Below are 13,711 nucleotides of genomic sequence, written 5' to 3' on the forward strand. Positions count from 1 at the left end.
CACAGCGCCACTTCCGGCTTTTTTCTTTTTGCTTATGTGGTGCTGCGGAATCGAACCCAGGGCTTCATGCATGCAAGGCAAGCGCTCTACCACTGAGCCACCTTCCCAGCCCCCAGGTATATTTTAGATATGAGACCCTTGTCAGTTGTATGGCTAGTGAAGTAAGCCAGGCCCAAAGAAACACAGGTCCCACGGTTTCCCTTATTTGCAATAACTAGTATATGTCTGAGTCAAGCAGAAAAGGTCAGATAAGTTGATGTTAGGGAAATGAACCCTAAGATATGTATTCAAATGCTTTTTTCTTTCATGCGATTGTTTCTAACACATTTATAAGATTATTTCTTTGTTGCTTTGTATGTCCCGCCCCCCCTCCCCCATGGTATAACCCCTGCGTTCACTGTATTTGATGTTGGTATAATTTGTGGAGGGGGAAAAAAAACAAATCGTTCAAATAGGGATACAGGTGGACCCATTGCAACAATGAGACGTACAAGTCTTTATGTTGAAAACGAACTTTACAACTTTGGGGGGGGGGGGGAGGAAGAGGGTTGGGTGGGGAGGCAGGGGGGAGGATGGGATGGGAAGGGGAAACAAGGGAGGAGGCTACAATGCTTGATAAGAAATGTACTCATTATCTTGCTCATGTAATTGTAACCCCTCTGTACAGTATTTTCACAATAAAAAAAAAAATCAAAAAAAAAAAAAAGCCCTGGGTTCAATTCCTCAGTACTACATAAACAGAAAAGGCCGAAAGTGGCACTGTGGTTCAAGTGGTAGCCTTGAGCATAGAGAGGCTCAAGGACAGTGAGTGCCCAGACCCTGAGTTCAAGCTCAAGACGGGGGGGAAAAAATACAAATGCTGCTACAAAAACAATTCAAGAAACTTATATTTCCACAATTTTAACCCCTTTTTAAAATAAGCTAAATTTCATATATTAATATATAGTGCCTAAAAATCATATTCACGTAATAAACATCTTCAGAAATGTAAAAACTCTTATCCAATGTATGGAACAAGTTACTGTCTCATTAACTGTACTAGAAATGCCATTACTGTTAGTGCATTTGATAGGCAAAACAGTACAAATCTACCTTTCCTATGGCCAGTATTATAATGTATATAGCAGAAGATAATTATTAACTATTAATCAGACCTGGTGGCTCATGGCTATAATCCTAACAATGAAATAGGCTGACATCAGAGGATCAAGGTTTGGCAGGAAAGTCTGTGAGAATTTTATCTCAAATTAACCACCAAATATCTGGAAGTAGAAGTGTGGCTGAAAGTGCTAGAACTACCATTTTCAGGGGGAAAAAAACTAAGGGAGCATATCCTGGCCTTGAGTTCAAACTCCAGTATTGACACCAAAAAAATTATAATTGAAAATATCAGTAAAACAAAATTTAGGAGTAAATCTTATCAGCTCCAAATAAATAACTATCCAAATTTAGTTATAACTATAACTTCTCTGTATCATTTATATAAAATTAGATTCTTACATCTTTGCAGTCTTCTTTTGTACAGCTAGTTTTAATGCGTGTGTCAAACCACCTAACAGTTCCATCTTCCCCACATGAGAGAAAGGTGTAAGGGTCATTTGGTACAGTCATAACCTGAAGATACAAGCAAAAGTACAGGTGACATTACAAATATTCAAACAGTTGGCTCTGAAACACACTACTAATATTTCATAAAATGATTAATGTGAAGGCAACAAAACCATTATTTTGAATTATCTATGACTTATCTACACCATGATTTAAAACAGTGTAATACAAGTAGACACCAGAACAATATTATTATTTTGAAATTATAATTACTACAACTTCAGATATACTATAACTTCAAAAATATGAACAACTCTTCAAAAATATTAACAACTTTGACAAGAAAGATTATCCCCTAGATATAATTATTCAAACTACTTAAGATCAATTTTTTTAATATTTTCTATAAGTAAATTTATCCTATATTACAAATATGTGATAAAATTTTCTTCTCTAATCTTTTTTAAAAGGCTGCTGAAATGACTTAAATGAATAAATGCACTTCTCAAAAAGAATCTTATATGGTGGTAACAGTTACACCACAACATAAATTTATTTAATGTTACAGAATTATACAATCAAAAATGTTTAAATCAATGTTACATACACTTTTCCACAATAAAACATTTTTAAAGAATTAGCATATTTTAAATGGTTCTGTAACCACTTCTAATTCAGGGATTTTAAGACACTCAGTTAATGTTCTCTTGTGACCTCTGTCTCCAAAAGTTCTCTTCCTCTGTCTTTGGGTATTTAGTATTTTCATATATGGTTTTATGTACTCAAACAGTGGAAAACATGTTCCTATGTTTAAAAAATATTGTATATGCTCCAAAGTGATATAATTCATTAATTATTTTAAAAATGCAAATTAACATATAAGGAAATAGCACTAAATATCATTGGAATGGCCAAGATGAAAGAAACGTATTATTGATGAATACACGGAGAAGCAGAAATGTATTGTCAATGGGAGTATACAAAGGTGCAATTACACAGAAAACAGTATGTTAGTATCCACTAGTTCAGATGTATGCCTTTTCAATAAAATAAACACCTGCATACATCATCTAGATACATGTATTAGAATGTTCATAGTGGCACTGGATGAGCCAAATACTGAAACAAAAAAATTCTTACAATATGAGATGAGTATAGCAATAACCAAACTATACCAGCTTCAGCAACATAAATAAATCTAATGTGAAAATGAAGCCAGAAATAAAAAGGAGATGAATCTATATTTATTTATAGTATTTCCATAATATAGTTTCTAAAAATTGGCAAAATAACTTCTGCTGTTGAAAGAGATTAAACAGTGATTACTTTGAACTTTTGTTATACACAAAGGGCTGTTAGGGATGTTGTTCTTGGTTCTGAGTACATGTGATTTTGTAAAAATACAGGCTGTAGGTAGTACTACAGCCTATATGCATATTGTACTTTAAAATTTTATTTAGGAAACCTTTATTTTCTATTATAGTGGTGCCTCAGACATGTTCACATCCTAATTCCTGGAACCTATGACTATATACTACTAACAATTACCCACATTGGTCCAATATAAATATGAGTCTTTATGACTGGAAGGGGATAGTCAAGAAAAAGTAGAGAAGATGACAAATAATGGAAAAAGTTGAGAGACAAACGAAGATTTAAAAATGCTAAATGGCTGACTTGGAGATGGATGCCTTGATTCAAGAATACATAAGGGAATCTAGAAGCTGGCAAGGTAAAACCTGAAGGCACATATATCTGCCAACCCTTTTAAGAATTATTTCAGACTCCTGACTTCGAGAATTTTTATAATAATGCTGCATGAGAATAAATGTGTGTTGTATATACGTCAGATATATAGATATAATGATAGATCTACACTCTTAGGCTAAATCTAACTAGAGTATAGCCTATTCTTTGTATAGAACAATTTTGTAAAGCCGGGCACCAGTGGCTCACACCTGTAATCCTAGCTACTCAGGAGGCTGAGATCTGAGGATCATGGTTCAAAGCCAGGAAAGACCGTGAGACTTCTATCTCCAATAAACCACCAGGAAACCAGAAGTGGTGCTGTAGTTCAAGTGGTAGAGTGCTCACCTTGAGCTGAAGAGCTGAGGGACAGCGCCCAAGCCCAGAGTTCAAGCCCCACAATATATATAATAATTTTGCAATCAACAATGAATAACAAGATTTTTACCCTGGAAAAGAAAACTATAAAATGCCCAGTCAAAAGAGCTCCAATAATAGAAGAAAAAGACAACAACCAAAGTGTAGGCTGGCCTCAAATAGAATTAGAGGTCCTCCTACCTCAGCCTCCAAATACTGGGATGACAGTCTTAAGCCACTACACCTAGAAGGAAACCATTATGTATTATCAGTAGAAATGTAAACTGGTACAGCAAAACAATAAGGAGAATTTCCAAAAAGTCCAAGTATTATAGGATCTGACTTATATAGGAAATAAATTATCTCAAAAAAAATCTTTGCACACATGCTCATAGGAGCACTAGTCACAGCAGCCAATAAATGGAAATATCCTGTCCATTGATGAATGAATGGATAAAGGAATGTGCCTCCTCTGTATGTGCATATATGAACATAAACTCATAAAGGGATATTATTCAGTCTAAAAAGAAAAAGGAAATCCTGCCATTTGTGACAACACAGATGAATGGGTGAAGCTTACGCTAAGGAAATAAGCAAAACACAAATAAATACTGAATGATTTCACGTATATGTGGAATCTAAAAAAATGTAACTAATAAAAACAAATTATAAAAGGGTAGGATAACACATAAAATGTACATACTCATGATCAAATAATCTTCAACAAAATTCCCAATAATATACCATTGGGAAAAACAGTGTATTGAGCAAATATTGTAGGAAAACCTGGCTTTCCATATATAAAAGCATAGAGTTGGACCTTTTCATACCTTACATTGCAATGAAGACCTAAGCATAACACCTCCAACTATAATATTCCTAGAAGAAAACATAGGAAAAACCTTTCTAACATTGGAGATGGCAATAATTTCTTAGCTATAATGAATGTAACAAATGTAACAAAAGAAAAAAAATTGACAAATAGGATTATACCAAACATAAAAATCAACAAAATAATAAGGCAACCTATGGAACAGGTGGAAAATATTCACAAATCATACATTTGACAAAGGAATATACAATAAACTTCTGTAAGTGGAAAACAAAAAAAGCAATTAAAAAATGGTGGTGGGCACTGGAGGTTCATGCCTGCAATCCAGCTATTCAGGAGGCTGAGATATGAGGATCATAGTTCAAAGCTAGACTGGGTAAGACTCTTATCTTCAATAAACTACTCAAAAAAAGCCAGAAGTGTTGCTCTGGTTCAAGTAGTAGAACCTTAAGCACAAAGAGCTTCAGGGACAATCTCCAAACCAAGTTGAAGGCCCAGAACCAGCCAAAAAAATAAATAAATAAAGGAAAAAAGAGAAAAAAAGGCAAGCCATGGGACCTGTGGCTCATGCCTATAATCCTAGCTAATTAGGAGACTAAGATCTGAGGATCATGGTTCCAAGCCAGCCCAGGCAGGAAAGTATGATTTCCAATTAAGTGCCACAAAATCCGGAAGTAGACATATGGCTCAAGTGGTAGACTGCTAGCTTTAAACAAAAATGCTCAGGGACAGCACTCAGGCTGGCTCTAAGTTCAAGACCAACAACCAACCCACATGCACACATGCACACATACACACACACACACACACACACACACACACACACACACACACAAGGCAAATAGCAGGCTGCAGATGTAGCTTGGTGGTATATCACTTTCCCAGCATATAAGAAAGGCTCTATGTTCAATCATTAGCACCAATTTGAAGGGAGGGGCAGCAAAGAACTTGAGATGGACATTTCACAAAAAAATTATATAAATATATATACATAATACATATATACATATATGTGTATATATACATATATATACATATATAGTTATACATATATGTACAATATATACACATATACATAATATATGTACATTATGCACACGTGTATGTTATACACATATTAATTATATATTTATTATATTAATATATTTCTTAATATTAATATATCATGAATGTTCATATAAAATATTACATATAAAAATATTCTTAAATATATTATATATTATTTATATATTATAGTCATATAGATAAGGAGGCACATACATACATATATTTATACATAAATACACATATATATGAGACCAATAAGCAGATGCAATGTTTAATATCAAAGTTTGAGTAAATCAAAATCAAAATGAGACATTATTTCAAACCTGTTAGGATATTCAACAAAAAATACCTGATTTTAACAAATGTTGGTGAGGAAATGAGGAAATGGATTCCTTCCTGCATTGCTAGTGGGAAAAAAAATGTTACAGGCTGCTAGAGAAACAATGTGAAAGTTCCACAATAAATGTAAAACGGAGTTATCATATGGACTCAGTAATTCCACTTCTAATCTCCAGAAGATTAGAAAATTGCCTCAAAGACAGTGGAGAAAAGTTGGGAGAAAGGAGAGGTAGGAAAATAAGAAGACACATCCTTTAGGCAAGATATGGCTACAAATTATCTGTAATCCCAGCACTCAAAAGGAAGATGTTCAGTTGAAAGCCAAGCTCAGACAAATACCAAAAACCCACCTCAAACACACACACACACACACACACACACACACACACACACACACACACACACACACACACACACACACACACACACACAAAGTTAAATAGGCCCCTCAGATGCGAGCCTGTTTCCTCCATCCAGGCTCCACCTCATATTTAATTTATGTACAGTTATGAATTCATCAACAGATTAATCAATTAAGTAAGATATTCTCATGATCCAGTCACCTCTGAATTTACAGCCTTCAACACATGAGCATTATGTCATCTGGGGGAAAAAAAGGACAACTATGCCACACTATAACAAAAATCAAACCCGGATGGAATGCAGATCTAAATACTGGGGGAAAAAAAGCAATATAATCTCCAAAAGAGAAAACAGAAAAATATATTCCCAACTTTGGAATAAAATATTTATTGCCAGCCTGCAAAGCTACTAATAATAAAGAAAAGACCAACTTACAAAAATATTAAGTAGTTCTTTTAATCAAAAGACTAAACTCAAGAGAGTGAAGATATTACCACAAAGTAAAACAAGAGATACAGGAAACTGTCATAAATAGAAAATAATAAAATAAGGGGCTGGGAAGGTGGCTCAGTGGTAGAGTGCTTGCCTTGCATGCTTGAGGCCCTGGGTTCAATTCCTCAGCACCACATAAGAAAAAAGACAAAATCCGGAAGTGGAAGTGGCGCTGTGGCTCAAGTGGTAGAGCGCTAGCCTTGAGCTTAAGAGCTGAGGTGACAGCACCCAGGCCCAGAGTTCAGGCCCCATGACCGGACCCAAAAAAAAAAAAGAAAATAATAAAATAAATAGGATTGGTAATCTAATTAAAAAAATAGGCACAGATCAAAACATATACTTCACAAGAATATATCCAAATAAATAATAAATATATGAGCAGATGCTCAATCTAAGCAGTATCATCAATGAAATTCAGCAAGTTGAAACCACATTAAGATGATAATCTGTATCTTCTAAAAAAAAAAAAAAAGTAAGACGTTATTGGCAAAGATGAGCTGCAATACAAACTTTTATATGTTGTTGGTGACAATATAGTTAGTATCACAGTTAACCAATTATTTGGCATTATTGCTAAAACAATTAAATCGGTTGTGAGACTTGAACTCTGGGCCTGGGCACTGTCCCTGAGCTCTTCAGCTCAAAGCTAGCTCTCTACCACTTGAGCCACAGCACCACTTCTGGTTTTCTAGTGGTTTATTGGAGATAAGCGTCTCACGGACTTTCCTGCCCTGGATGGTTTTGAACAATGATCCTCAGATCTCAGCCTCCTGAGTAGCTAGGATTACAGGGGTGAGCCACAGGTACCAAGCCCAAGTAACTCTTACTCTAATTTATACTCCCTAAAAATATGTGTAGTTCTGTATGCAAAAGAATGTTTTCTAAACTGGAAAATTAAATCTTCAATTTTTCATCAACAATAGAGCTGGTAAAGCATATATCCATGCAATAGAACACTATACAACAATAAAAATGGGTAAATTATGCTAGCTACTCAGTGGGCTAAGGTCTGAGAATCACATTTCGAAGCCAGCCCAGGCAGGAAAATTCATGAGACTCTTACCTTCAATAAGCTACCAAAAAGCTGGAAAAAGTGCAGCTGTGGCTCAAGTAGTAGAAGGATAGAGCCCTGGCCCTGAGCTCAAGCCCAGTAGAAGCCCAACCCCTGCCAAAAAAAAGAGACTTCTACTTGTGCACAACATAGATGACTTTAACAAATATAAGCATTTGTTCAGCAAAAGAAGCTTGGTACAAAAACTAGAGAAAAAAATAAGAAAACAAAAGCAAAAAAGAACAGTGTTGAGAACTGGGTACCAGTGGCTTATAGTTGTCATCTGAAATTACATGGAAGCTGAGATTAGGAAGATTACAATTCCAGGTGTTAAGAATGTAGCTTTAGTGGTAGAGTGTTTGCCTAGCATGCATGAAGCCCTGGTTCAATTCCTCAGTACCACATAAACAGAAAAAGCCAGAAATGGCTCTATGGCTCAAGTGGTAGACCGCTAGCCTTGAGCCAAGAGTTCAAGCCCCAGGATTGGCAAAATAAAAAAAAAAGATTTCAATTCTAGGTGACTCTAAGCAGAAATTCTACCAGATTCTGTCTAAATGTAAAAGATGCTAGGTGTAGTTTTCTGTGCTTGTAATCCCAGGATATGGTTTGAGTGTGTGTCCCAAAGGCTTGGTATGTTAAGAATTAATTCACATTCTGAAATATTAAGAATACAGGTAGGGCTCTGAGAGGTATAATTAGGATTAAAAAAGGTAATTAGGGTACGCCCTCCCTGATTAAATTCTGCTGGCTTTATAAGAAAAAGAAGAGACCCTAGCACATACACACATGTGCACACATGCACACATGCTTGTAGAGGCTATCTCTTGACATGTGATGTGGCACTATCTCAGAACTTTGCCAGAGAAGTTGGCCATCCTTAGATGCAGCCCCTCCATCTTGCGTACTACAACCATGAGTCAAAATAAATTCATTTTCCTTAATTTACCAAAGACCTAGGGCATGGCTCAAATGGTAGTTTGTCTAGTAAGCACAAAACCACAAGTTCAAATCGCAATTCTACTCCAAAAAAATTACCCTTTACCCAGTCTGTGGTATTGTGTTATTAGCAACAGAAAACAAACTTATGTACTAAAGATGTTAGTAATGACTTTATGCAAGGCAATGAGATAAAAGTGTTTCAGAGGGCAAAAATTACTACAAAATCACATAGTTAAAAATGTTACAAATTCAACTTATAATACTAATACATCTTATTCACAAATCTATGAAGATGAATTTTTTCAAACGTTTTGCTGAGTCTGCCAATAATTTCTATGTATGGGTCATGTACACAAACATGTATGTATATGCAGATGTATACATTTACATATGCACACTACACCTTTACAATATATAATAATCATAATATCCTACCTCATAGGTAGTTCCATAATGGCACGTAAATTGACACTGTCTGTTAGTTTCTACATCTTGTTCAACATTAGTATAAAATATCACTCCATCTCCAGAGCAGGATATAATCTGCTTATCATTTGTACATGGTAAGAATTTTGCACTAAATATATTTGCTCGATGTCCCGAACGAATTGTTGTCAAAACCTAAATAGAGACAGTTCATGATAATTTATTTTTCCTATGAAGAAACATATATATTTAATATATAATCAGTAGCAAATGCTCTTTAATATTCTCATTTCAACAAAAGTGTAATTTAAACTATTATAGTTAGGAAAAAAACAGAAGTTTACAAAAAAAAATTGTCCTGAGTTGAAATAATTACCATCAACTGAAATAAGTGTCATAAAAGGCAAATACTGTCAAACACTGGTGATTCATGCCTATAATCCTAGCTAAGCTCAGAATGCTGAGATGTGAAGATAGATTCAGATTCAACCTGGGCAAACAAATCTATGAGACTCATCTCCAATTAACCACCAAAGTCAGCAGTGAAGGCATGGCTCAAGTGGTATAGTATCAGTCATGAGCAAAAAAGTAGAGTGAGTATGTGAGGCCCTGAGTTCAAGGCCCAGGAGTAGTGTATGCACACACACGTACTTGTACGGATACACACATACATACACACACACACAATGCATATTTTACTCATTCATAAAATCTTAGTATAAGAAAGAACTGTAGCTGAGAATATGTTCAAGTGGTAGATTAGGATAGCCTAGCAAGCCCAAGGCTAAGTCTAGTACCACAAATAAAAGGAAGGTGGCTATAATACTAAGTGATTATTCTTTTTTAGGATGGAGAAACAAAATTCATCTTAAATAACTCAAAATCAAAATAATGACATAGTAAAAATAAGGCTACATCAGAAATTACAACATCCAATTCCATATATATATATGTACACACACACACACACACACACACACACACACACACACACACACACACACACACACACACACACACACACACACACACCCATATCCTGGTGTTTGAACTCAGGGCCTAGGTGTCATCTTTGAGCATCTTCATGCTGAAGGGTAGCACTCTACCACTTAAGTCACAGTACCACTTCCAATTAATTATATTTAAAACACCATAACTGTGACAAAGTTTAAAATTAGTACTTTAATATTTGCAACATAAATTAACAGATAAGGACTAATTCCCGATAGTAGCCCTTAAAAATTGAGAGGAAAACCAACAAGTCTTGATTTTTTTTTTAAATGGTAAAAGGCCTGGACACAATCCAAAGATACACAAATAACCCTTAAAAATAAGAAATAATATTCAACTTTATTCATATGGAAAATTCAATTTGAAATTATACTAAACTACCAATTCCAATTTACTTGATAAAGTGAGGACAGTAACAGACTCTGTGGCTCACTTTCCATCAATCGAATCATTTATAGTAGGTGGGTGCCATCACATCCAGCTTTTTATTGATTGAAATAGAGTCACTCAAACTTTTTGCCCAGGCTCACTCAAACTGTAATTCACCCCATCTCCATCTGCCTAGTATCTAAGATTACAGGCATGAGCATAGCACACTTCAAAGTTTAAGTTTTATTCCTAAAGTAAAAATTAATGGTAAAAGCAAACATATTAAAATAATATGCAGTTAAGACAAGTTCTTTTTAAGTGCCTAAATTAAGATTAGTATTTTTTATTATCCTCTTAAAAGGCCTTATAAAAGTCCTCCTTTAATACTTTTAATACTCCTTTCTAAATGTTTCAAATTTACTAAAGTTGAATGTTTACAAAACTGAAGCTATGGGAAGAATGTCAGTATATACAAATTTGAACAAGGTTTACCAAGACTCAAAACTGTTTTGGAAAACTAGTAGTCAAATGTAAATAATTGGCATTATTAATTCTCTCGCCAATATTTTCATCTCAAATTACTTTTAAATACAAAAGGAAGTACATAATTTGGAGAGAACTTTGCTTCACAAATAGTAGAAACTACAAAGCTTTTCCTTTGGAGTTTTATGGGTTTTTTTTTTTTACCCAAACAATGTCATTGAAATAATGATATCAGTGGCAATCATTAAAACATAAATGATCTAGATTCTAAAGATGATTAAAATCTTACATATCCCTAAGAAAACTAAAAGTTATAAATATAACTTCTAAATTGAAAATTAACTTTAAACAAGATATATATTATAAAATGCCCATCCCATGATATTTTTCAGCTACTTTTCTAGCTTCTTGATTTTTTTCTCATTAAATTATATTTATTTATTTATTTATTTATTTTGGGTCCGGTTGTGGAGCCTGAACTCTGGGTCTGGGCGCTGTCCCTCAGCTCTTCAGCTCAAGGCCAGCATGCTACCACTTGAGCCATAGCACCACTTCCGGCTTTTTTTTTTCCTGCTTATGTGGTGCTGAGGAATTGAACCCAGGGCCTCATGCATGCAAGGCAAGCACTCTACCACTGAGCCACCTTCTCAGCCCCAGATTATAGATATTTAAACCACTTTACCTTTCTGCTGTAAGGATTACTAATTACTAACTTGGTGTCATCTGAGCCAGATAAAATATATTCCCCTGTGTCATTCCAACAGATTGTATTAACCTAAAAAAAGTAAAAAAGAAATATCAGCAGATGGTATATAAAAGAAAATATATTATCTTTCACTTACCTGATGACACACAATTCATCTCATTAATGATAAGAAAGATTATGATTATGTTTATGATAAAAAGGATTTAAGAGTTACTCATTTAAAAAAAAAAAACATACTTCAGTTCTAAGTTCCAGAAGGAAATCACCACTCCATCATAACATTAAGCAGAAGTTGAAGCTGGGTGTCAGTGGTTCATACCTGCAATCTTAGCTATTTAGGAGGCTGAGAATGGGAGGACAGAGGTTCAAGGCCAGCCCAGGTAGAAATGTTTGTGAGATTCCTTCTCAACATATATAAATCAACCCAGTGGTATATATCTTTTAATTGAACTATGTAGGAGACTGATTAGGAGGATCAAGGTTCCAGGCCAATCTGGGCAGAAGAGTCTGTGAGACTCCATCTCAAAGGAAAAGATGCTGAGCATAGTTGCATGTGTCTCCACATGTATTCCTGAGCAGAAAGCAAGATTATATCTCAAAAATTACCAGTGCAAAGAAAAAAAGATGAGAGCACCTGCCTAGGAAGTGTTAGGCTCTGAATTCAAATCTCAGAATAACCAAAAAAAGCTGTAGTCTGAGGAGGACAAGACACTAACCACAAAGATCAATAAGTGAACACAGGGAGTCTTAGTTTACAGAAGCCAAGGATTTAAAGACTTCCTGCCTCAACTTTCTGTTGAGGCAGGAAAACATGAAGTACAACTGATGCACTGCTAAACATTTGGAAAGAGCACCTATGATTATTTTAAAAAACAACAACAACAAACAAAAACAAACCAGCCGGTTATCTTGCCCATGTAATTGTAATCCCTCTGTACAGCAGTTTCACAATAAAAAAAAAAAAACAACCGGTTGTTGGTAGGTCCACCTGTAATCCTAGCTATTCAGGAGGCAGAGATCTGAGAATTGTGGTTCAAAACCAGCCTGGGCAGGAAAGTCCATGACACTCTTATCTCCAATAAACCACTCAGAAAACTGGAAATGGCACAGTGCCCAGGCCCAGATTTCAAGCCCCACGAATGACAAAAACAAAAACAAAAAACAAAAAAAACCTCCAGAAAACCTATTTATTTATTTATATTGTGAAAATACCATACAGAGGGGTTACAAGTACATGAGCAAGGTAATGAGTACATTTCTTATCAAGCATTGTTGCATCCTCCTTTGTCCCCTCCCCCACACACACACCAAAGTTGTAAAGTTCGTTTTTCGCCATAATGTCTTGTACATCTCATTGTTGCAATGGGTCCACCTGTAGCACTATTTCAACAATTTGTTTTTTCCCTTCCCCACCACAAATTACACCAACATCAAATACAAGGAAAACGGGTTATACCGTGGGGGTGGGGGTGGGGGGACATACACAGCAACAAAGAAATCATCTTATAAATATGTTAGAAACAATAGCAAGAAAGAAAAAACATTTCAGTCCTTATCTTGGGGTTCATTTCGCCTCACATCAACTTATCTGACCTTTTCTGCTTGTCTCAGACATATACTAGTTATTGCAAATAAGGAAAACCATGGGGCCTATGTTTCTTTGGGCCTGGCTTACTTCACTTAATATAATTTTCTCCAAGTTTTTCCATTTCCTAACAAATGGGGCAATGTAATTCTTTCTGATGGAGGCACAGAATTCCATTATGCATATATGCCACATTTTCTTGATCCATTCATCTACTGAGGGGCATCTGGGTTGGTTCCATATCTTAGCAATGGTAAATAATGCTGCAATAAACATAGTTGTGCTGGTAGCTTTAGTATGGTCTTGTTTGTGAACATTTAGGTAAATGCCCAAAAGTGGGATTGCTGGGTCATAGGAGAGCTCTATGTGGAGTCTTTTGAGGAACCTCCATACTGCTTTCCAAAGTGGTTGAACAAG

The 13,711-nt window shown here is 35.3% G+C and overlaps 1 protein-coding gene across 4 annotated transcripts in view; it reads right to left on the bottom strand.

The window, feature by feature from the left end:
* Dcaf6 (DDB1 and CUL4 associated factor 6) overlaps positions 1-13,711 on the bottom strand; it is a 120,386-nt gene that overhangs the window by 78,833 nt on the left and 27,842 nt on the right. For all 4 annotated transcript variants that reach the window (XM_042677374.1, XM_042677377.1, XM_042677376.1 and 1 more), the window contains exons 3-5: positions 11,686-11,778; positions 9,150-9,335; positions 1,501-1,614 (exon numbers count right to left, since the gene is read on the bottom strand). In XM_042677374.1, the coding sequence (XP_042533308.1) occupies positions 1,501-1,614; positions 9,150-9,335; positions 11,686-11,778 (393 nt within the window). The remainder of the gene's footprint in view (positions 1-1,500; positions 1,615-9,149; positions 9,336-11,685; positions 11,779-13,711) is intronic.

The sequence above is a fragment of the Dipodomys spectabilis genome, unplaced genomic scaffold, assembly GCF_019054845.1.
Source record: "Dipodomys spectabilis isolate Male_0828 unplaced genomic scaffold, ASM1905484v1 ptg000036l, whole genome shotgun sequence".
Taxonomy (NCBI): Eukaryota; Metazoa; Chordata; class Mammalia; order Rodentia; family Heteromyidae; genus Dipodomys; species Dipodomys spectabilis.